Source organism: Bactrocera oleae, chromosome 4 (genome assembly GCF_042242935.1).
Source record: "Bactrocera oleae isolate idBacOlea1 chromosome 4, idBacOlea1, whole genome shotgun sequence".
In the NCBI taxonomy this organism is placed as follows: Eukaryota; Metazoa; Arthropoda; class Insecta; order Diptera; family Tephritidae; genus Bactrocera; species Bactrocera oleae.
Window position 1 is genome coordinate 12,948,470 of NC_091538.1, and position 26,442 is coordinate 12,974,911.

The 26,442-nt window shown below is 32.6% G+C and overlaps 1 protein-coding gene across 1 annotated transcript in view; it reads right to left on the bottom strand.

Moving 5' to 3' along the window:
- Window positions 1-9,529: 9,529 nt before the first annotated feature.
- Window positions 9,530-26,442, bottom strand: part of LOC106614457 (uncharacterized) — a 54,598-nt gene continuing 37,685 nt past the window's right edge. Inside the window, exons 6-7 of the mRNA XM_014230209.3 lie at window positions 23,679-24,096; window positions 9,530-12,238 (exon numbers count right to left, since the gene is read on the bottom strand). Of these exons, the coding sequence (XP_014085684.3) occupies window positions 11,425-12,238; window positions 23,679-24,096 (1,232 nt within the window). The 3' untranslated portion in view covers window positions 9,530-11,424. The remainder of the gene's footprint in view (window positions 12,239-23,678; window positions 24,097-26,442) is intronic.

The following is a 26,442-nucleotide window of genomic DNA, read 5'->3' on the forward strand; positions in this document are numbered from 1 at the left end:
ATATAATATAATATAACAAATAAATTTACTGAATTGGTCGGAGTCTTTCGAACTTTTTCAAAGCAGCAGATGTATCAAAATTTATGTTATTATGAATATATTTTTGAAGTTAACGTAAAGAAACTTACTTTGTGAGCGATTCAGAGTTATCAGGCTTTTTCGGAGTTACAAAAAACATTTAAATTCAGTTTCCAGAAAAAAATTTTTAATAGTGCGAATTTATTAACTGACGCTTACCATTATAATTTTCCATATATTTGTTTTTAGTTGTTAAAATATTAAAAATTAAATTACTAAATAATTCGGAGTTTTTCGGAGTAGCAGAGTTATCAATATTTAAGCTTATATGATTTCAATTATTAAGTTAATGTATAGAAACTTACTTTGCGAGCGATTCAGAGTTATCGAATTTTTACTACTAGAGGAGTTACTAAAAACTTACAATTAAATGTTTTAATAGTGCTAAATATTAACTGAAAATTAATATAATAATTTTACTTATTTATGTTTTCAGATATTAAAACATAAGATATATAAATTATGAATCATTCGGATTTTTTCGGAGTAGCAGAAATATCAAAATTTCTGCTAACATTTTTCGGTTCCATCATTAGAACCTTAGTTTGTGAGCCATTCGGAGATATCAGACCTTTTTGGAGTTACTAAAAACATTAAATTTTAGGTCGTAGCATATCAGTTTTGACAATGAGCAGATATTAATTGACGCCTATGCTGCATTTGGAGAATTTGCAAGATTTTCGGAGTTGCCAATAATATAAATTTATGTACTTAATATGTTAGCATGGAAGTAGACACATGTATGTATATATGGGTTTCTGTTTTATTAAGGTTTCAGACAATTTTTAATTTTTTCTGAGTCGCTATAACTGGATATAAAATGTTTTTCTAAGTTTTCGGAGTTTCAAAAAACGACAAATTTAAATTTATGGCATTTTTATACTTCAGCAACATGTTGCTAGATTTTTTTAAACTTTAAATAAGATAACTTGAGGGATGATGTGGAATGTAACAGTTAGAGCATTCATGATGTGGCATCTCTCATGTAAAATTGGTAAAAATCTGACTATGCATTTTCAAGGCCCCATGAATTACCCCAGCTCGCATATGCTGCATAAAACGATTTTCTAGCAGACTTTATGCCGAGTGTAACCTCATACATTGGTACATATAGTTAACACATTCCACCCTATTCCACCCTACACAATACCCAAGCAACATGTCCTATTGCGACTTAACCCAATCTATTCTTATTTGCTTAAAAAAGAGTTATGTATATATATACAAGTATATATACATTTGAGTACTAAAGAACTTGACATATTTACAAATATATCGACTAATACGCATTATATAGCAAAACCGAAAGCCGATCTATAGTTACAATAAAATTTAATTTCGAAGACAATTCCCTGTATTAACCAAATTGCCAATTTTGCAAGGATTTACTATGATCCTGGTGGTGCAGTTGCAGCATCAAATCAAACGCAACGGGAGATGCTATATGAATTCTACATTTAAGCATACAAGTGCACATGAATATAAATATATGTATGTGGTAGGTTTTTGGGTTTTCTTGCTGACAAAATTTGGGTGACGAAAAAAATTACGTAATTTAACTATTACAGATTTGGGAGCATTAAGAAAGGATTATGGGTGGCGAAAGAGTTGGGATGTATTGCTATAAATTAAACTTAGCTTTTTACATTTTAAATAGCTATGAAATGTGTGTCCAAGTAATAATTCTTATATAATAAAACTCAGTGATTTGTTTGTAACAAAATTAGCTCAAAAAGTACTTTGTTACTTGCCAACATAACCTATAATTCAGACCAATAACAAAAGTTTATTTAAAAGTTCTTTGCACTTATAAGTTATTATATATTTTAATGTTTGCCCAAGAAGTTTGTGAATATTTGATTCATTCTTCATTACCCATTACTCATTATTCATTATTCATTATTCATTACCCATTATTCATTACCCATTATTCATTGTTCATTAATCATTATTTATTATTCATTATTTATTATTCATTATCCATTATTCATTATTCATTATTCATTATTCATTATTCATTATTCATTATTCATTATTCATTATTCATTACTCATTACTCACTATTGATAATTGATTATTGATAATTGATTATTGATTATTGATTATTGATTATTGATTATTGATTATTGATTATAGATTACTGATTATTGATTATTAATTATTTATTATTCATTATTCATTATTCATTATTCATTATTCACTTCCCTTTCATTATTTCTTATTGAATAATTATTTTTGATAATTTTTTACTGTTTCTGAACGACTAAACTACAGAAAACAATATGTTTGAAAAATTTTAAAGTTCAAATGGATTCCTATGCCGATCTTCCATACTATTGTGGTCGATACAAGTTAGTTATTTTTTTGATTTTATCTACCAAAATTTGATCCGGTCAGTCTGCCTACATATACGCGAACTACTCCCTACTCGCTCTAAAGTTTTGCACAGGTCTTTTTCTCTCCAAGAAGCTGCTTATTTGTCGGAATCGGCGATGTGGAATCACTATAGTATATAGCTGCCATATAAACTGAACGATCAGCGATAAGTGCTAGAGCGTAAAGCTTTTCATTTGACGATATATCTTTACGAAATTTAGCTGTTCATACAAAATGAACGATCAAAGTAGGCTCTTGTATGAAAAAGATTTTTAATTGTGAAAGATATTCTAGTTTCGGTGCAACCGAAGTTAACGTGTTTACTTGTTTTCGTTAACTTTTTCAAATATCGTCTTCTAGAACCACAGCCTCTGGAATTTTATCGGTACCCACTCATTATTTTATTATATAATGTTAAACAAAACTTTAGTGAATTATTTATGTACTTGTAGGTTAATAGTTTAATACATGCACAAACACGCACACATTTTGGTGCCTGCAAAATTGATTTGTCAGATATGCTATTGGAGTGATTGCTTGCCTAAGCCATAGCACAAGGCAATTGAGCGAATTTATTTTCTTTTTGCTTATTTTTTGCTGATCAGAAGTCACTCAGTTGATTTAGCAGCCAAAATATTGGTGCTACACAGATACCGGCACACAGCTAAGCAAATGCATGCATAATAACATTTTGGGCTATCACAGTCTCCACTTTCTTTGCTGAGTGCTTGTCATCATTGAAATTTATTTTTATTATTATTTTCTTTTCACGATTTTACATTTATCATTTTCAATTTCAAAAATCCTCATGAAGTATTCTCAACTCGTGCCTTGCATATAAAATGCGAGCGATTCGGTGAAAAGCCGTTGAACGGAAAGAAATGCGACACCAAACACACGTAAGCGAACGAGCGGGCTGAGTGAGATGGAGATAAGACAAGCTGCGGATGTGCGTGTGTGAATATATGTATTTGTATGTGTATACATATATATATTTAATATGTATATATATATATATATATATCTGTGTATATGCGTGTTTAGACGTTGTCATAAGAAGATATTTCATTCAATTGCTTTTTCTTTGTTTGAGTTATGCTTGTATATGTTGATTTTATTGATATGTGTGTGTTTGTAAATTATTGTACTGTAAATGCCATCATAAATGCTTTAACTGCTACTATATGTAATGTGTATACCCTTGTAACTCGACACGTACCGAGTGATATTTACTTATACAAACATAACTTTATAGTTTATGACATTTAGGTGAAGCATATTTTTGGGCGCTTGGCATTACCTAAGCATACATAGGGTTGTATAAATTAAAGTGATGGGTCCTTACGAAGATTTAGGTAATATTGAGAACTTTTTCAGCAAGAAATATGTGTACATTAGGGTGAGGCAAAAACGTTCTTATTGAATTTATGACATAAAATTAACCTGTATGCAGAAAAAAAAATTGTGCAAGGGCAGACTTTAAGCTTAATTTTGAAAGCTGCCGATAAGTATACAAAACAACCCATAAAAATAGCTTTTAAAAAATTTTGTTTCAGTATAAAATCATAACTTTTGAAACGTTTAGCATAAAATTTTTTACATCAGGGATTCTAGCTATTAAAATGGGATCACTCTAATGTTTGTGTATATACTAATATATTTAAAGTTTATGTAATAAATTCATAAATATTTAGTGTACATATTTATTTGTTTATGTATATTTATATATTATATAATGGATATATTGCTCTGCATTGCCTTATTCAAGAAATTTTTGTAATTGTTCTGACAGTTAGATATTAAATAACACATTTTTGATATCAGTAAACATAACCCAATTATAAGTAAATAACTGAAGAAGAAGGTAAAAAACCAATATATTCAAAAATTATAGCGCTGCGTTGAACAAAACTCTGTGTCAAATTTCGTTCAGGAAAAACAAAGTTTGCCATACAAGCAATGGATTTTTGGCGAACAATTTGTATGGCAGCTAAATGCTGTACTGCTCCGAGCTGAAAAATTTGTTCAAAGATTGTACAATTGTCTTGAACAATTATCCGCACCGAATTTGGGAATATATCTTTTCAAAAAACAAATTTTTCCATATAAGAACTTGGTTGCGATCGGTCAGTTTGTGTGGCAACTATGTCCCACATCTTCACAAAGACCCTTGCTAAAGATACGGCCGTCCGAAAAAACTCTACAATAAACTGCTTTCAGAGCGGCAATCCCGGATTTAAAAAAACATTTCCTTCTCGAAGATGAAAGAACTGAGGAATGATGGATTTATGTGAAGAGCATGAGAGTTATTGACTGGTGGCTAAAAGGCAATGTTGAGCACCGACACAATACATTCAAACCTCGCTGAAGGAATGTCTACACCCATGTGGTTCAAATGCATGATATATTAGATCAAATGAAATAGTCAGTGATTAGGATGATTTAATCAATCAAATTGTAGTGCTGGAAAGACGAGGGAATTGAAGGTTTTGCAGTAAACAACAGTGTTGTAAAGCTTTTGAGTTTTAAGTTTTTCTACTGACTTGTTAGAATTTATGAGTCAAGGTAAGTTCGGGATGGCACGACTTCAGCAACTTAGTACATAGCCGAGTAATAGGCTAATTGACCACTCAAATTTCACATCTCTTCGCTATATGTATTCAGTAAAATATTATCAAGAATTTAATCAAATAGTCCTGATATCATACCTCTAAGGTCAGATTACATGCAAAGCGCTAAAAATCACAGCAGAAAAATATACTTATATCTCAACATTATTATACATCATCCATACTCAGCGTAATTATTGAAGTTTGTATTTATTGGTCTTCCACATAAAATAATGAAAATTAAATATTCCATAAAAACTCTGCTTTAATTGTTCGTACAAATTACGGCTATCACTAAATCGCTTACTAAATACAACCAACACTAAGTAAATAAATAAATTTGTTCCGCATATATAATATAATCTGTCGTCCATGCAAATCATCAACTGAAACCTTTGAAAGCGAATTGCTCTGGAAGCTCATGCCCGAAAGCTTTAAAGCAAAACGTTGGTTATTAAAGCATTTACGGTTAAACAAATATTTTTGGAGTGCTGGATGTTTATATTTTAATATAATTCATTGCTGACGGCGACTGTAATCAAATGAAAATAAAATAATTTTGGGCAAAAAATGACCAATATACCCAGTAGGAATGTTTGGAAGCTTTTAATGTAAGAAAGTTTGCAGATATTTAATATAATTTTAGGAATTATAAGCAGCAGGTTCTAAAAAACTTTGAATATTATCTTAAAAATCTCTTCAAACATAATAATAAAGCTTTCAGGAATTATTGCTTCAAATTGGTGCAAGCCGCCTTAGAGCTAAATCAGAATTTTCAATAATCAAATCTAATAGAGGCTCATATGAACAACTTAGCTCGTTTAAGAAACCTTGTGGATCTAGGTGGAAGTCAATGTGCCAAGATATAAATAAGTATAAGTATAAATATAAGTATAAGTATAAGTATAAGTATAAGTATAAGTATAAATATAAGTATAAGTATACGTGTAAGTATAAGTATAAGTATAAGTATAAGTATAAGTATAAGTATAAGTATAAGTATAAGTATAAGTATAAGTATAAGTATAAGTATAAGTATAAGTATAAGTATAAGTATAAGTATAAGTATAAGTATAAGTATAAGTATAAGTATAAGTATGAGTATAAATATAAATATAAATATAAATATAAATATAAATATAAATATAAATATAAATATAAATATAAATATAAATATAAATATAAATATAAATATAAATATAAATATAAATATAAATATAAATATAAATATAAATATAAATATAAATATAAATATAAATATAAATATAAATATAAATATAAATATAAATATAAATATAAATATAAATATAAATATAAATATAAATACTTATATTTGTATTAGTATAAGCAGAAGTCCATTTTTTTTTGTTAAGAAAAGGAGTTTCAATCGGTGACCTTTGCTAGGTTAATTTTTAAAAAAGGAATTACGAAAAGGTGAAATGGATATACTAACTGATTCTTTAACGATTTTCAAGCTTTTCACAAAAATTTGAGTGAGAGGGTTGATTATAATAAGAGCCGCTTGTGGATTCAAGTTCAGCAGCAACTATGTTTTGGTAAATAAGCATGTAAGGAACATTAAAACAGGTTTGCTTGCTATCAGCAATATAACTGTTTCTTGCTAATTAGAAATGGCGATATAGGAACTGAAAATCAAATTGGAAAGGAATATTTATGTAACTTGTATGTAGAAGAAGTATATTCTTACGGTCTATCGATTCCTATTTGGTCAGGTTAAGTTCTGTGGTCCAATAAGTTGTCAATATAGTTTCTATTCACTTCGGTGACTTTATTGCTGATTAAGATTCAATTACAGTGGCAAACGAAGTTGCAAGCTTAGCTAAATAAATGTGTTTTCAAAAATGCTGCTGAAGACGTCACAGTCATTAGAAAAGTCATTGTTCGAATTACCATCGCGAAATTATAATATAAAACTAGTATTTTCGAGCCTCAATGGATATTTGGTAAGCAATGTGAAACCTTTTTGGTATCTCCGAAATCAGAGTGGATTTTAAACTTCAATTTGTTGCACAGCACAACGACGCTCGTATACATCATAAATACTTGAAACTACTAATATATTTTTTATAGGTTAATTTTTTCCATTTGGGTACCTTGTTTCGCGCTAAGGCATGTTGTCCGATGGCATTTCCAAAGCAAAAAAATTTATAGAAACACACTCTCTCTCTTGGGAGCCTTTTAGCTCATTTAGTGTGTTATGTTGCTGTATTTTTTACTAATTTCCCTTTATGCATATAAAAATAAAAGCTGGCATTCCTATATCATATATATATTTTATATACTTGTACGTATGTATGTAGAGAGGCAGAGTAAATATTTTTTGTTACGGTTCACTGCTTCCGTCTTTTTGTTTTATTTTTTTATTGTTGTTGTTGTTTTAGAAACTACATATTTATAATTGACCAGCCTCACACCGCTTATCGTCCTTTCCGTCATGTCAAATGTGACTTTCACTCTCGTTTGCATATGTAGTTGTTCGTTGGTATTATTATTTTGCGCGTTCTCGTTTTTTTATTTCTGTTTATTTGTTTATGCACATCGCTCGTAAATTCGCGCTATGCCGTCAAAATAAAATAAAATTACGCTGGTAAGCACGTCGCGAAATCTATTAAAAAATTCAAATATTTATTTATGCCCGTCCATTACCGTTTATTTACTCACTCTACGCTACGTTTGGAGAGGGCGTATCATTGTTTCTATTGCTGATTGCCTGCTTTCACTTTCCATTTACATGCAGACTCATAAAACGTTCGGCCACAGGGGACAGACATACGCTTATTTATAAGGTCTGCATATTTTTTGTTGTCTGTTTGTCGCTCTCACGGCTGGACGATAATTTTCAAAGTGAGGTTTTTATGTTCAACGTTTTCAATTAGTTGACTATGAGTTAAATGCCTAATTTGGATTATGCGTTAGAATTTACATATTTAATTGCTAGTTCTGTGGTTTTCTGAATTTGTAAGTTCAAAAGTACGTTGGATATTAATAAAATTGTTTTCGTTTTCTAATTATAATATCGTATAATGACTATTGTATCTTCTATGCGAATGCAAGGTTTTGTATAGAAAAGAAATCGAAATTAGTGGCTGAGTATTTTTTGACCATGTCTTGGGGGTTGCACAAATAAAACTTTTTGTACGGATGAACTTTATCAGGAGCGCAGGTTGGTTCAGTGAGGATATAATGGAGTGCGCGGATTTAAGTCCCTGTAGTTTTACAACACGCGTCGTAAAGGCCTAGGTGCGTCGTCAAAAATCCCCTCTACCTACCTACCTATCTTTCAACGAAGGCAGTTCCGAAGCAGTTCCTTTATCGTTTTATGACCGACGACAAAATATGGCTACATTGGTACACATCAGAGATTAATGAGCAAGGAATAGTTGAAACAGCGCAATCCTGTGCCGAAAAAGATCTTTATTGATTTATTTACGGAAAAGAGATGAACATTTCGTGAAAAAGAGAAATCTTCATCGACTACACGGAGAAGGGCGAAATGGTGACAGCAGTTCTATCATTTCGAATTATTGTACAGACTACACGGCGCAGAATTGCAGAAAAAATTACATAATTCCTGTAAACAAAAACGCGCTCCATGGCTACTCACCAGATTACAGCTCGGCCTTTGTCACTGACAAATCTGCCGAATTAGGCCACCAATTTCTATCAACACTATTCTTCAGTTTTTGTGGAAGTTGTATTAAAAAAATTGGGGAATCGCTGGAACAAGTGGATTAAAAGGCGGCCATGTTCGGAAATAAACTGACATTACTTCAAAATGTTCGTTTTTTTTTGTAGTCTAAATATTTATCGGATCATCGTCATTAAAAGTATAAAAAATATCGACTGGTAATAACTTTCCAGATCCACCTAAGTATTCGCGACCTACATACCCATAACATATTAGCTAGAAGTTTACTAATCAGTACAATTTTTAACGTAGGAATAATTTCGTCTACCTACAAAAAATTCATCGTAAGGTCATCTCGTTTACAAGTACTATGGCATATTAAAAGTTATGATTCTCACAGCGTGTGAACTTTTCTTTTTGGTTGAATAGACGATAGTTGGTATAGAGAGGTTGTTGTTAATCTCTGCACGTGCACATCAACTTTTTACCTGACCAAAATCGCTTTGAACGTTACCGTTAAGCTTAACTTTAAAATTTTCTCGAGCAGTTTTGTGGTCCACTAGGTGTTCAACAAGTTCATAATATCCACAATAAGGTTTGACAGTAAGTGTTGTAATGTTTAATTTTGTGCGAATACTGTGTTAACCTGTAAAATCGAAAGTCAAGCAGGTAGAGAAGTGTTATGAAGCGGAAATATCTTTTTTTAGGCCCTAGTCGTGAACCAATATCAACAATTTTACATCTAGTTGTTCTTCGTATGTTAATTTTCCATTTAAGCTTTAAACAATTTGGAGATCTGCAATAAAATAAACGAAAAAATGGTCATTTAAAAATTAATAATTTTATTCTATTATCTTTTCAGTTGCGTCTTTTTGGTGTGTTTTTACTTTACAACGAAATTGTTTTTGTATTTAATATGAATATTATTATTATTATTTCCTAATTTAGTTAATGTACTCTCTTACATTCAGCAGTTTTACCGTTATTACATTACAGCTAAATTGTTTTGTTCGAGCCTTACTAATAGACAATGGTTTTGTGTTTGCTCTACAATTTATTTATTTACTTTTATAGTCATATTTGTTATTAAATATTACGCATTTCTTAATTATATAACTATTTATCTACATAGATTTTTAAACCTCATTCTATGATTAATTATATACATTTCATATTTGAACTAATTTTAAAATTTACTTTCATTCAATATTTTCCGAATTATTTTTTTGTTTAAAAATGCTAACATACAGATTAACTCTTAAATTTAGCGCTTTTTGTATTGCAATGTTTAATAAATGCGAAAAGAAAAAGCTGTCGTCATTTATATTGAACCAGAATATTGCAAATGCAACACTGTTATGCACACAAGTTATTGTGAAATATATCCGCAATATAGTATAAACCAGCTGTCAACAGAAGAGAGTGGAATATGTTAGAATCAGAGAGCGTGTTTTCTCTCAACACCTGGAACAAAACGAGTACAGTAAAAATTAAAAGAGATGTGCTCAGGTTTCCAAAATGGTTCGGCATATTATTAACTATAATTTTTTTCATAAATCCTCAAGTTCAGCCTGATTCATCGTTTAGTAAAGGTAGTAAAAGCTAAGCGAACCAAAAATAGTTTTTTCTATTATATAAAGCTAAGAATTTTTAATAAATTCTTATGATTCCGCTTTGAAAATAAGATGAATCTCAGACTGAAAGCTCCAACAAATTTGAAGATCAAAAGTGCTCCTATTTACGCCATGGAGAATGTGGAAAATTATAGATTATTAGTTTCAGTGATAAACATTCGTTCGAGGAAACTCTTGCAATAAATATCATGTATTCTGTCATGTTGCAAATAACGATATTAATTATGTAGTGGTAAGCTTTTTTATAACTGGAAAATTTTCCCTGTTGAGGCATCGTTAAGTCAAAGTGTAATTTTAAATATATTTGGCAATGAACAGTTGTTTCGGAGAGTCTCTATGAGAAACATATTTTTTAATATTGGATATATTAAGGATCAGGTCATATTGTACTTAAGGGTTTCGGTCGACCATGTTTTGAAGTATTCCATTTAATCCATAGTAATTCGTTCTTTGATATTTTGCTGCTTATGCAAATGCCGTTTATTGGAAGGTAGAGTAGGTATCGACAGAGAATGGAAGGACGCGGGAACGAGCTGTTTCGACGGGAGCGAACCATATAGAAGTGGCTGTCGATATGAATGCGATAAGTCAATGCGTACAGAAAGATCTTCTAATAAATTGCAGTAAATGAAGAAACTCTTAGAAGAGGCAATCAAAAAGATAACATAGCTTAGGCCCACTTTGAGTTACACAATTATCTTTTTCCTGCTTCAGGTTGCAGTCAGCTTTCAATGACCATTCACTACAAGCATTTGGCTAAGAGACTTATGACAACTCTATCCACTAAGCTAACAGTAAACCAACATACCTAAGTGAAAGGCTTAAATAAAGCTTTTTTACAGTGCTCGTACGCACTTTTACAACAAAAATATTTACAGTGCGCAACTAAACACTAATTAAACACTACTTAGTCTAGCTCTTTGTATTATTATATACGCTTTCCCTGCTTTCATTTACTTTCTACTGCATTATCTATGTTTCGCATTTTTCTATTGCTTCTTCTGCTTCCGCTTACATTCTACAAAAATTGCGCCATCGCACCGGCGCTGCCGCGACGCGCTAACAAACGCCGCCACTATCAATCATTGGCCAACTTCAGTCGTACCGCAATTCGTTTGCACTTCCACATTAGCTGCGTCTCGAGTATACTGAACGACATTGCGACCAATACCAGACCCAACAGCAGATAGGCGCAACAAGCGAAGAGCTGCACGTGCGGTCCGTGAAAGGTGCGTTCGGGCATGAAGTCACCATAGCCGATGGTGGTCAAGGTGACAAAGCAAAAGTAGGCGCCATCCACAATGGACCAATTCTCCCAGAAGGCGAAAATCACAGTGCCTAAGCATATGTAGCAGATGAGTATGAGCAGCACAATGCTGATGGGCACCTGTGCGCCGGCCTCCTCCGTCTCGGCGTCGGCATTCGAGGCTGCCTCGTCATCCTCAGTCTCGTCGGCAGTCGCATCGGTATCACAGTAGGCAGTCTGCTCATCTGACTTTGTCTGTTTGTTGCTTTTGCTGAGTTTTGTTAGTCGGAACTGTTCGCCCGTAGTCGCATCACGTTGCATGTACGCCGCCTCAACATCCTCGTCGTCGGAAGTCTCGGTGGCTGTGTCGCCATAACAGCTGCTCGCTTTCCCACTTCGTTGGCTTGTTGCGTGCATGTTGCAGCCGGCGCGTCGTGTTGCGGCATATGTGGTTGATTTACGTGCCGCTGCATTGCGTTGGAAGGTGTTTAGCGTGTGCCGATGGAATGAGGCTGCGGTGGCATTGAAGAGACTGCGCGCACCCCGCTGCTCTTCGTCTGTGCTGCCGTTGGTGCTGTGTGCGTTGATGGCACCGCTGCTGCCCGAGATGAGTGGTACGCGTGATGGCGTGCCGTGTAGGCAGTTGCTGGAAAGAGAGCAGGAATAGGAGGTATGTTTATTTTTTAGTTGTTACAGTTATAATTATTTGAGATAAATTTTTGAGTTAATGTTTGTTTTCAAAAGTATCTTTAAGCTCATAACAGTTTGCAGTAGCTTTCAATCTACACAGATTCCACACATAATGAAAGGTAATCTCCTGGTTCCTGCCATTTATCTGCATTACATAACTGTTACTACATTCATTTGTGCCAGATTTTTTGTGAGTACAATGCAAAGTTGTAAGCCACTTAAGCTAGCCCTTTATGGGTTTAATATTTTATGCATTAGCAAACTACTAATTTTTGCTATGAGGCAAATAGTTACGTTTTTGAGGTGTAAATCCTCTTATGTCTACTATATTGGTCTACTTGCACATAACAGTTGGAATATTTACAAAACTTTATTAAAATATTTTTATGTAACAAAATTCATAATTTAATCAGATTTGTTTTTAATTAAAAATGTTTTTGTGGAGGGTTGTCACCAGTTCAATAATTATTTATCCCCACAATATAAACTAATAATACTAAAAACTAAATAAGTCGCAATAAAAAATAGTGCACTAAAATTACTCTTGAAAATAAGAGTTAGATTTAAAAAAAATTGTTGTTGAGTGTTGCCACTCATTGTAAGAATTGTATAAAATATATGACGAGCTACTTCTTAACTAACTACTATTAAATTAGCCCCAACTATATAAAGTTTGAAATAATTAGGCTTTTAAATATATTTCTGAGCGTTGTCACCTGTTTTAAATTAATTTATTATTTAATTACACAGTCACTTTTTAAGTAAAAGTTTTGAAGAAAATTACAACTATGATTTTTTTTCGGAGGGTTGCCACTTATTTCAAATTATTATATTCATTACTACTACTACTTCAAACATATTAAAGTAAAGAAGTTCAAGAAGCTTTTACTTAAGAATATTTTTTGTTTTTAATTGAATTAGATTTTAAGAAATCAATGAAATATTAAAAAAAGAGCATTAAAAGTAAGGAGATTAATGATATATTCTGCCGGCTATATTGCCACATATTTAAAAGATTATTAAATCAAATGTGCAAAGTTAATCAAATATGTATAATGAATTGGAAATTATAACTAAAAAGTTTAAGAAAAATTATTTTTTTAATTTCCTTTAAACTTATTGATTCAATTCAATTTGGAAACAGTCATAAAATATGATTTTTAATAATATACTGGATGAAGAAGTATATATGTTGCTTAAATTTTTGAGAAAGGTGTTGCCATATATTAAAAAATTTATACGTATATTATAATAAATTAAAAAAGTAAACAAAATATTTTGACAAAAAAACTAAAATTAAAACTAAGTAGATTTCATAAAGAGCATCGACACAATACTTTTAAAGTGTTGCCACTCCTTTAAACTTTTCGAATTCTTAAAATTTGGACAAAGAAATAAATATTACAAAATGCACATTAAAACTGTAATGCTTGCAAAAATATTTCTGTTGTTATAATTTTTTAGAAAGGTGTTGCCACATTTTTAATCAGATTCAAGATCTCTGAAGTGTTGCCATCGTTTCAAAGTTTTCGATTTAATTTAGTTGGAAAAAAGTCGAACCGAAATTTTTAATCTATCTAAAACCGTTATCGCTTCACTTCCTCTTTGAATAGCTTCACAATGGCTACGAATTATTTTCGTTATCTCTCTGACAAACATGTTCACACCTCTTCCATCCTCTGTAAATTAAACGCTTTCAGCTCGCATCTCTTGCTTTGCACGTTTTTGTAAGATTTCTATCTTTCTACTGTCCCTTGCATACAAAACCCTTTTCCATTTATTATACTATTTGCATCCATTTCGAACCCACTTTTTCTTTGTGCTGCCTACACTAATCACTTCATCCGTTTTTACATATGTACACCCAATTGCTTTTTCATTTGTTTTATTGAGCATTCAATTTATCTTGTTTTTCATTCGCCTGCCAAGCACTATGATCGAATCGTTGTGCTCAATTTAATATCTAAACAATCGCAAAACGAAAGAGTCATTTACAGTCAGTCTCTCACCCTTTTCACGGTCTCAATGCCACGTTGGCTACCGACCACACATGGCGTATACGTGACATTTTGCTTAACCACACAAATGCCTTCTTACACTCTTACAGTATTTGCCTTTGCCGTTATTTCTTTTGTTTGGTCTCAGCTTTTGCTTAGCAAAGCAATTTACATAGTTTTCGGCTTTAGCGCTTGGCGTACTTACACACACACACACACACGTACTGTTTTGCTGTTCTATGTGTGTTGCTGTGGTGAGCGCTGTATTGACTTTTGAAATTGCTGCTTGTCATCATCGCAGTTCTCGCTTATTTTCGGCATGATTTATGATGTTGAAAATCAAAATGTTATTGTGCTTGTTGTGACTGGTGTTTGCGGTTGATAGCTTTATTTTGAAATAAATTACAACTAAAATATGGCTCCGTAGAGTTTAACAGATATTGTCGATTTATATTGTATAATATTATAGTCTATCATCAGTTACCTATTTATAAGGAAAAAATACAATTTCACTACTAAACAAGAAATAACTTTAACTTCGGTTGCACTGCAACTATTATACCTTTCACAAATACTAAAGTTTCTGACAAGTGAGCAGCTCCTTGGTGAGAAAAGAATGTGTGCCAAAATTTACGTTGATATCTCAAAAATTGAGAAACCAATTTGAATATATGCAGACATACCGAAATGGCTAAATCGACTCAACCCGTCACTCTCACAATTTATATATATACTTTATAAGGTCCCTATGTTTGCTTTTGGCTGTTACAAACTTTGTGGCAAACTCAATATACCATATTGCACCCTGTTCAGTGTATATAAATCTCAGCGGGTATAGCCAGCAAATATTTGAGCGAGGTGAGCATTTACTCCGACAGCAGAGCGGCAATACAGTGCGTACACTGTGCAAAAGTCAATGTGTGCTCACTATCCTCCATTGTCCTTCTTTTGCAAGACTGAGGTTGAAACAACTCGGCAGTCGTACGTTCGGCGAACGAGGAAACATAGCCGAAACTGACAATAGCCGCCTCAATAAACCTGTGATCGGCCCAAAGCGCTTTGTGAATTCATGAGGATCTTTATAATCAATGTTAGTGGACCGGCGTTACGTCGACTTATAAGCTGTCCAAGTGAGATCTCTATTAGAAACGACCATTTAAGGTATCTAACTTAACTACTATCAATAGTATCAGGCCTCTTCTTTTTTCAGACTCATTTATCGGAATCGCTAGCTCCGGTGCGGCTGCGAGATCCTTCTAGTCTACAATAGAATGCAAGAGGTCTACTTAGAGTCAGAGCAAAATAAAGCTGATATTGAAACTTAATATTGAGCTATTGAAGAAACTAAAATATTGAAAGTTTTCATTCTTGAACTATCTTTAGTAAGCTGATCTCAGTTGAAATCAATGGAAAAAGTAAAATTTCGAGCGCTTATCAAGCGAAGTTTTCAAGTTGGACCCACTTTACTAAAAGGAACATTCGTATGGGATAAGGTCTTCTAATATAACTATAAATATTGTAATTTCAACTTAAGAATTAGTATTTAAACGTAGAAGTTAGAATGAAAATGATCAAAAATAGCTTGTTATGACAACTGATAACGAAATAACATGCTCTCTTTTCTATCAAATTTTCGTCTACCTGAAGGCGAAGAATTTTTCAACTCAGTTAGAATATTTCAAGGAAGCGTTGGAATAAAGTGAATCGGTAATTCTAAGAAATTATTAATTAATGAAATGTGCAGTAAGAATATCACTAATGTATATACAAGTATAACCATGCAACACATGAACAAGCAGCTGCAAGTTGTTAACGAAATAAATGATAGAGCAAAGCAATTTTGTACTCGAATTGCATTGCAAACTAATTCCATGAATAAAATCACTTTCCAAAGGGCAAGCGATGATGCAAGCAGCTGCCAAGAAAACATGTTTCATATAAAAGATGAATAAAACAAGAAAAACACACTCAGCAACACGCAGTCTGCAGACCAACCACGCTCATGTGCTGCTATATTCGTATTTATGAGTTGGCGCGCAAGAGCAGACGTGCAAATAAACCAAGAATATGAAAGGCAGAGCAACAGCAATAAGTAAATCTTGTAAAGTCTTATATTTATTAAATTTTATTTATATGCAAGGAGACAGTGTGAAAAACTTTTCATTTTCAATTTATTTGTATGTGCAGTTTTGCCTTTAAAGCGCAGCAGTCATGTTACGTATACGCCACGTACTCACCGCGCAGTTGCTGCCTGATGAATGGGTGAACATATAAAACGGCCACAGAAATATTGCTTGACCTTACGGCAGCTGAACTCTGACGTTGATTTGGCATGAAGTAGTCAGCTAGAGCACGATTGAAGCATAAATACATAAAATGCTGGAGTAAATGTGACTGCGAAGGAGTGTAGGAAATAGTTATATAAAGTTGTGTCTGATGTTTTATAGCGAAGTTGTAACTACTGGTTACACTATACACGTTATTGACCACATTGATGTATAGCAATGATTTAGAAGACATTTTTTTCCAATATGCTAGAAATATGTCGCAAATAGATTGTGTCTCACAGTCTGCTTAAACTGCGTAAATATTAGCTGTTGCTATAGATACAAAAATTCTTAAATAAATCAACAATTATGATATTATAATGAAAGCCATAATTCGTAGATATTTATAGAAGCGGTGTAAAAATTGGACAATGGGTGTGACAACGCCCACTTTTAGGTGAAATTGTATAACTCACATGCTACTTCAACCAAATTTAGTGTGTGAGGTTACACCATCTTTGATATCATACGCTGTGAAAATGAATGATATCGATTGACAACTATGCCTACTTCCCATATAATCAATTTTTGAATTCTATCTGCTTTTTTCACTTAACAGTATACCAATGAAATATCAATGATGTTAACAGAATAAAACTTTGCACAAATAGTGTTCTCAAGCCATTTCATCTTACGCGCAAAAATAATCGAAATCGAACCATAAATATTCAGGGGCACTGAGAACATATACATACATGTGGAATCGAGTGCATACAGCTGATTTTTTCCCAAACATTTCAGTCAGTCTGTGATCTCTAGCATTAAAATTTGGCAGAATATTTTTGTGTTGATGGATTTTTGTTAATGCTTTCCTCAGCTCCCATATACCTATTAAATAGAAATATTTTCGAATATGTAAGAAATCCTAAACAAATTCGGAAATAATCTGCTTCTAATAACAGTCTATTCTCTTATCTAAATTGGAAGAAATCTGGGTAGTACTTTCTCTGGTTCCCAATATGTAGCTAATATACGGATTTCCAAACATCCGCTTGACTTTATACCTTATATATTATATGTATTGCTCCAATTTCTAAGGTTTTTTAATTTTTTATTGAGAGTGTATAAAATGTTCGGTTACAGCCGATTTAGCCCTACCTTACTTATTGTTGTATACAATCTTAAAAAAACACAACCCAATATGCATGACTAATATCTTGGTAGCACATTTAAGGGCAGGCAGTATCCATCTGTCACAATCATATTCAAAGATATATTCAGGTAATGCTTCAAAAGTACAGCTGAAATGAAGATTGCTCACAAGATTTCTATACGATATTTTTACCCTTTCGAAAGCCATTGACCATTTTAGTTCAAGAAATTCGCAATTAAATTAAGTCAATCTAAATCTGCAGCGCTATTTTATATTTGTAAACACATCCATCACTAAGAAATTCCATTAAATATTCCACAGTAGCAACGCTTCGTAATGTTTACATAATAACGAAGATGCTGATATAAAATAATAAATATGTACTAAATACAAATATATAATATATGTGCAATATTTTGCCATATAAATAATATAAGCATTAGATCAATGCATGCGCATTTTAAATGTGCATAAATAACTACAATATGTACCAACGCAAGCTGCTTTAATTAGAAACACTAAAAGTTACACATACGCCATGGTGAGTGTAGCGAATTGAACACCAAGTAGATTATTTGAGTGGCATTAATTGAGAAATGTTGGGAATTTGAGCTAGTTAATGCGAAAGCAAAGTTGACAAGAAAGAGAATGTGTTTAGAAATACACACAAAACAGTAAATATGTATAACGAAAGTATATATATTTATATACAATATAAAAGTAAATAACATATGTAGCTGATATTCGAGCACGAGTGAACGTCAGTTAATCTACTTTATTTAGGTAAAAGCCCTCACTTTATTTGTCACTACAAGTGAAACAAAAAAGCAACACAATTCATCATAGTGTAGTTTGTAAGTTTGGTTATCCGCGACGTTCGAGCAATAGCAAGAACTTAGAACTTTAGCGTATATGACACAACCTTCCAGTAGCGTGTAGTCATCTATTATATTGCATTTTTGTTGTATTCGGCATGAATTTACGGCAATAATACAAGTGTACGTCAAATTACTTTCATTGATTCATGCTGCTTTTTGCTTTTCGGCTGTTGCTTTTCCAATTATTTATAGATTCTTGCCATTGCCATTCGTACGAGTTCATTTCATTCACTTAGTCGTGCTTCGTTTGGCAATGTCAGTAATTAATTGTAGCTTAACTTGAAAGCAGGTCTATTAATTGTTGCTTGTTTTGTTTTTGTAATTTTTTCGTTACCATTTTGATGAAAATGTTGCTATGCTTAAGTAGCGCTGGTGTAACAATGAATTGTTGGGGTTTAATATATACGAAAAATGGTTGAGCGAATGCGATTAAAGTGGGCGAAATTGTTTGGTAAAAAATAGTGATGGCAGCAATAAAATAGAATCTTAGTAAAGATAAGATGGATAAGAGTGGAATGCGGTAAGGGTGTAAGAGTAAGCGACTAAAGAGTTTGTGTTGTGGTAATGCTCCTAAAAAATACTTGAGCTTAATGCTTGTTCGGACGATGAATTCAATTATTCCAACTGCCTTAAAAATGACTTCCATTGTTACTTGTATATCACTAAAACTTAAAAGTGCGTTTGCCGCTCTTAAAATAATAGACCATATCCATATCGATAAAAATTCAAAATTTTCAAACAGAAGAAAAACGAGAACCTGGCATTCATCAATGCATCATCATTGATGACCAGACGTGAGGTTATAAATGTGGCGGGCAAACTATGCAAAAATCTAGCGTATGGCAATACATAAATGAGGCTTAACCCTTTTTTATAAAAATCCAAATTCCACGTAAATTCCATTCACACATATAACTCAATGTCCCTACCTTTCCTTATACACAAACAACGCTGTTATATTGTTTTTCAATTAACTTCAACGCTTCGTCAGTTGACACCTGTTAAACAAAAACAATGAAGCCCATTTAATGTATTTGTAAATAAATATTGTCGTCAGTTTTTGTTCGTTTACACCCCAACGCACCGTAATTAAGGTCAACGCCATTAAGTGTGAGTGCACAGTGATGTCTAACGGTTAATCACTTAAATCTTCAATATCTGCGCTCTTCTTTACACACCTGTCAGCGCTCTTTATTGCAGTTCGTGCTTATTTGATGTTACGAATGTCTAGCACGAAGGGTTCAATAGTCTCCGCAAGCAATCGTGTACTAGAACTTTACTCCTTTAGAGCAAAACATTATATGTTGCTTTACTCCTTTGCGTTGTACAACACCTGTTCGTTTCTTATTTCGTTTTCATTTCCAATGCCAAATCCTTTTCAAATGTCGCGTCTGCCAGCAATCAGCAATTTGTGCCAATCATGTCGTACATTAATCGACTAGATGCTTAGATATTTCGACGATTTTTTTGTGTGCCTCACATGAATTTCTATAGATTGAATTACTTTACTAAGTGAAAGTGCCGTTGAACATTGACAAATTGCTGGCAAGGCTTGTGTGGCAGTGAGTAAGTGAGTATACGCCTGGTTAGAAAGATTTATATAGTGACGTTTCGATATTATTGAATATGTCTGAGTACAAGCAATCACATATCTGTTACAAGATATTACCCCAAATTAGTCTTTGTATTGCTTTTGGGTTTTCGGTAATGATTAACTCAATTTGAGAAAGAAAAATAATATTTGAATTAGTTATGCTTTACAAACTTGTTTTAAATGACCTAATACCAAAAATAGTTGAATTTCAAAGAATTCAGCGCAATTCAGCTACATATAAATAAATACAGCGGATATTTAGCGCATCATTAATACCTCTCACATACATTTATTAATGATTTACTTGTAAACACGGTAATTTCAATAAAAACAAATTAGTTCTAACTGCATTTTTTGATTAGTATTACGATTACACAAGAGATATACGCACGATATTATAAGCATAAAACTTTGCATAATCCCCTGAACTCTGAATTGGTTCGTTTTTAGTATTTGCGATTCATATTCAGCGCAGTTCAGCGATTTCAATAAATTGTACTAAGTACTTAGGAGGTGACGTACAAGCAAAATTATATGTCCTTTCCCGTCTTTATGCTTTGTTGATAATCAATAAAATTTTACGGTCCAAAATAATTTAAAATATATCTACAGATAGATAGATAGGTATATATTATATATGTATATGTATGTATATTAGGGTGAAGCGAAAAAAAATTTTTTTTTGCTTAGCCTCAGGGTAAAATTTGTAGATTAAAAAAAAAAAATTTTTATGGAAAGTTTCGAGTAAAAATTTTTAATTCTCAGAAAATGTTTGATAAGTGTTCTAGAAGCTGTGGAGAGTCCTCTTTCTGGCCAATTAAAAGTTATCAACTTACAAAAATTTTTTGCGGTCATTATTGGAGTTTTAAAAAAAGTTTCAAACCAAAACAAATTTTGTTTGTTCAAACAAAATTTTATCTCGAAATTTACTTTAACAGTGAGTGGGCCGCCTCTAGATGTTAAAATAAAAAATTTTTTCCAGAAGTTTTCTTTAAGGCTAAGCAAAAAAAATATTTTTGTTTTCGCGCCAAAAAACAAAACGACTGCTGAATTTGTGAAACTGTGTATAGTAATTCAGCGAAATGTTTTATCAAAACCTTAAAAGCACAAATATTTCTTTTGTTATTCAGCGCATATATTCAGCGATATATTTGATCCAAATTGTATAATTTCAAATCATTTGTGTGTTATTCAGCGCATATTTTCGTGTATTCAGCACTTATTGTTCGTTGCACTATTTAGCACATTTATTGCATTCTAGATCACAAACCTTTTTCTATAGTAATAATAGTATTTGAGTGTACATTTTTATTATTCACAAAATTCAAATATAGATGAAAAATCTACAAACATTAATTAAGTGTAGCATAATGAATTTAGCTAAAACAAAACTGTGCTATTCAGCACATTTAAATATATCAAATTAGTATCAGAAATTTAGTTTGCAAATGCATGATATAGTTTGAAACTACGTTGACTTTTGAATATATTTTTCAGCTATTCAGCGCGTTCTCATATACATACGTTTTTACATTTTGAAACCAAATTTGTTCATTTATTTAAAAAAATTCATATTAAGTCCATAGAATTATCATAAGTAATTGTTTTCCTATACATTTTTTTATAAAAAATGCCCTTCCGTTAGCCGCTGAATAATAGTTTTAGTATGTGAAAGTATTTATAGTAGAAACAGCGGTAGGAAACATCAAGCAACCCACAGTTGGTATGCCACTTTATAAATGAAGTTGTCTGCTGAACATGGAAGAGTTCGTGTCGAGGAAACCGGAAGAGATTGTAAACGAAAAGGAAAATGCCGAAAATACCGAGCGAGAAAAACTGAATAACAGCGAGCAAAAAAAAAAAAATAAATAAATCGACGTCGAAGCGGCAGCGAAAAGTGCAAAAAACTGCCGGAAAAAGGAACGCCGTTGACAAACACTACTCGGCCGGGTAAACATTCCACCACTGTCATTAAGACAAATAGGAAGAGCGCCGAGCTTACCAAACGATATATCGAAGATATATTTGCCTACATACGTCACCTACTCACATATATATGATACACATAAATGTAAATAAGTATATACATACGATATATATGTATATACATGTATACTGTGTGACTGCATTTTATATTAATTCCACTTCCAACTCCTTCGTTGCCAAACCAGCTGGAAAAAGGACAAGCATTCCAATTTGCATGGGCGTTGAACTACATGCACAAATATCTTTGTGTGTGTATATCCATTTATAAATATGTACACGTAGTGCTGAATATTTTTGTTTGATTATTGATGTGTTGCCATTTACCCTGAGGTTGTTGTGCTGTCTTGACTTTGCTGGAGGTTTTACTCTTTTTATTTGGTGGTTAAAGGGCAGGAAAATTTGCCAAAACAATTTGTGCGCTTATTTTGTAGTTCCGTGAAACCTTTTTTTTATGCTTTCAAGGCTCCTCTCATTCTAGCGGATTTTGGTGTTGTGTATTTTTTATGTTTTTAGCTATTTGTGGGCGTTACGTCGCGTTAGTAGCTCCATTAAGAGTCATTGGCTTTGCGAAGGGTTCAGTTAAACAAATATATAGAGAAGCCAAAAGGAATTTACAGCTAAGCAGCGTAGAAAGGGATAACATCAGAGAATGATTATAAAAAAAATTACTTTCATTACAGAAAGATGTCATAAAATAAATTAAATTAGTAGTACGATACTTTAAAACAACATGTTGTTTGCTTTTATCGCAATACAGTGCAAGTCAGCGCTTTATAACGTCATTAAGTTTAATTCAGCGTTATTTCGCTTAATTTAGTACATTGTATTTAACAATTATATAAAAGTTACCACATAAAAAATAAGTGTATAAAAAGCCAGTAAAATGGGATAGACCACAGCAGGAATATATAAAAAAACTTTCATTTATAAGCTGTACCGCAAAATATTGTAAGCTAGTAGCTTAATACTTAAAACACAGCTTTTTCCAACATTGGTTGCATTTCAGCGCAATTCAGCGTAATTCAGCTCTTTTCAAGGAGTTCGACTTCATTGAGTGAATCGTATTTAACATCTTTTGCCCATATGCATTGTATTTCAGTGCTATTTAACGTTATTTACTGCTTCTCAATATGGTTCGGCATCATTCAGAAAATTGTATTTAAATATTTTTTAGTCAAAATTTACAAAATTAAAAGCAGTATGTAAAAGAATATGACCGTAGAATGATTGTAAAAAAATGTATTTCCAGTAAAAAACATAACCTGAAGTAAACAATGTTATTTTTTCACGACTATCAAACCTTACTTTGTCTACATTCCTTGCATTTCAGCAAAATTCACCGCTTTTCAATGTCATTCAGCTTAATTCAGCGAATTGTATTTTTCAAAATACAAAGAAGACATCACAAAATACGCAATCAAATACGAAATACACATTTAAAAATACATAACATACCAAACAGAAACACAAAAAGATACAAAATGCAACAAAAATAACAACACAATCAGATTTTCAGTTTACCCCAATCGTTGTTGTTCGTGCTCTTCTTCATCCTCCATTATATCGACAGTGGCATTTGAACCGACCATGGACGATGTACCGGACATTAATGCGCCCATTTGTGTGTTGTTGGCTGTTGCTGCTGCTGTTGTTGTTGGTGGATTACCGCTACATGCCGCCGCTGTTGCTGTCAATCCGGCTGTCAACATTGCAATCGTTGTTGCGTTTGATGCATTCGATGTTGCTGTTGTTGTTGTGCCAGCATACATTGTCGATTGTGTTGGTATTGTAGTTGCATTGTTTACATAGCTGCTAGCACTACTGGCACTGCTTTGTTGTAATAATAAATCATGTCGGCAGGTTAAATCGCGCTCGCCGGCTACTAATGTGCTGATCTCCGGTGGCAGCGGTTTAGTCAGGAATTTCGCTCGACGTATACCTGGAATGAAGCGAATCAAAATGGGAAATTGAAAGATTTAGTGAAATTGCTTTTGCTTAAATTAATTACATACAAGTATGTAAAAACTCATAAAAGAGATAAATTTGAAAATAGTTTCCGGTATAAAGCACTAAGTTGCTCTAAATATCATCAATATAATATAGTAAAATAAGTTTGGAAATAGCGGATATTTCATATTCAGTGCACACAGGTACTTTGAACGTTATTCAGCGCAATTCTGGATAATTCAGCGCTATTCAGCGCATCAAAATAAGTCGAATGGGATTGAGATTTGCATTTTACTACCCTAAATACTCAGCGGTATAAGTTTTGAAACAGCAGTTACACCATATTTAATGCTTCCATATAATTGAAATATTATTCAGCGCTTTTAAGCTCTGCAATATCAATCGAATAGGATTAGAAATATTTTTTCGAGAAACTTTATGCTCTACAAATATTATTTTCTTGGCAAGAGAAGATTACATTGTCAATAACAGTTTAATTATTTTAAATAAAAGGTTTCATTTATAAATAATTTATAAGCCTTTGCCTTTTATTGGATTCTTGGATTCCATTGGACCGAAATGAGTATGTGTGAACATTTTATGAATTCCCTTTTTTAGTCAGCCTATTTGAGCAGTATTTTGATCACTCTTCACCACAAGTTAATAAAAACCAAACATTATATTTAGTGCTTTTATATTTCATATTCAATATGCTATTGAAAGCCTTAAAACTTCAGTTTTTATTGTCTACCGTTACATCTCTAGAACTTTTAGAGAAATTCGTTGCTATTCAGCTCAATTCAGCATTACTTTTTTAAGTTAATGGTTACTGAAACGCGCTGATAATAAAAATATTTGTATTTAATGGTATTTCAGCGTATCTACGAACAATTCAGCGCCACTTTTATGCTTGATATAATCTTCTGTTACATGATAAACTGAACTGCTACTCACTCATGAACAAATTTAAATAATTTTAATAAAATTTTATTCTTAAACAAAAAAATATATTAAATAAATTAAAAAATATACCACAAAATTAAAAATACGAAGATCGTCAGTGATTCAGCACTATTCAGCACTCATTTAATGCAAACTTTTTGGCAGCTTGGTGTTTATATGTGTGCTTACATATTCAATATTCTATTCAAAACACGACCTTTACTGAAATATAATATATTCAATACTTAAGTACTAGCGTATGTCTAAAGTATTTCTACAGCGATTATACGCTCTTGAAATTCAATCCCGTTGACATTGCCTTGCTGTTCTACCTGTAAAATATATTTAGATGGAAAACAATAAAGCATAGCGCCATGAGGCTCATTCATCTCTCACACGTACGTGCCACAAAGCGTCATTGTCATCATCAATAAACAAAATGTGGCACACGTCTGATGGCGCCATAATATTTGAAGCGCATATGATATCCTAGTAGAGCCAGAAGTGTGAGTGTGTTTAACTTTTATATTGAATGTCAGCATTTATATAATTGTTTTTGCTTTTATTTTTTCGTCACCCTAAGTCAAAGTGTTTATCACTATATCCATCTCGCTTTTACAGCTTTGCATCTGTTCCATGTGACTAAGTGCTTCGGAAGCGTTTAAATTCTTTAACTTAGCGCTAGTAGACTTACGCATAAGCACCCGAAAATGTTGCCCCATTGCAAGACCAGGCACTTATTTAAGTCAATCGGCTTCTCTCTTTCCACTTCTCATCCCAGCTGTTACAATTTAAGCCCTAAATTAAATGAAGTGATTGATTACCGTATTTTAACGGTAATGCTTGTTGTACAACGCTTTACAATAGGCTAAAGCCTCTGTACACTTATGTGTGTTTGTTTACAGCTTGTTCTTTACAGTGTCGCATTTCACCCGGCTGTGTTGGTCGTTGGTCTTTGCCTGCCTCTGTTGAGTCGTGTTTGAGTTTAGCAATTTACTCAAGTTGTGTGTTAAAGGGCACCAATTTACGCTGTCACAATGTGGTAGATTGTTAATTAAATCGATGGAGTGCGTTTGCGGTGATCGTACGTTGTTAATTTCTCAAAATGTCAACTTTATGTGTTCAACGAGCTGTATTTGGCTGAAAGTGCCCGAAGTACTACCTTCTGATATAAATAGCTTAAGTAGTGAATTTAAGCTTAATTCAGCTCGCTTTAAATGTATTCAGCTGCATATGAAATACATATTTCATATCTGTCTACAATATTTTATATACAGCTTAGTAAAGTATTCTCAATAAATAAGTTGTGGTTAGAGTTCGTCGCATAATAACTAATCAATTATGTATATTTAGGGCTTACGAAAATATTTTCATAATATGGAACTTATTTCTAGAA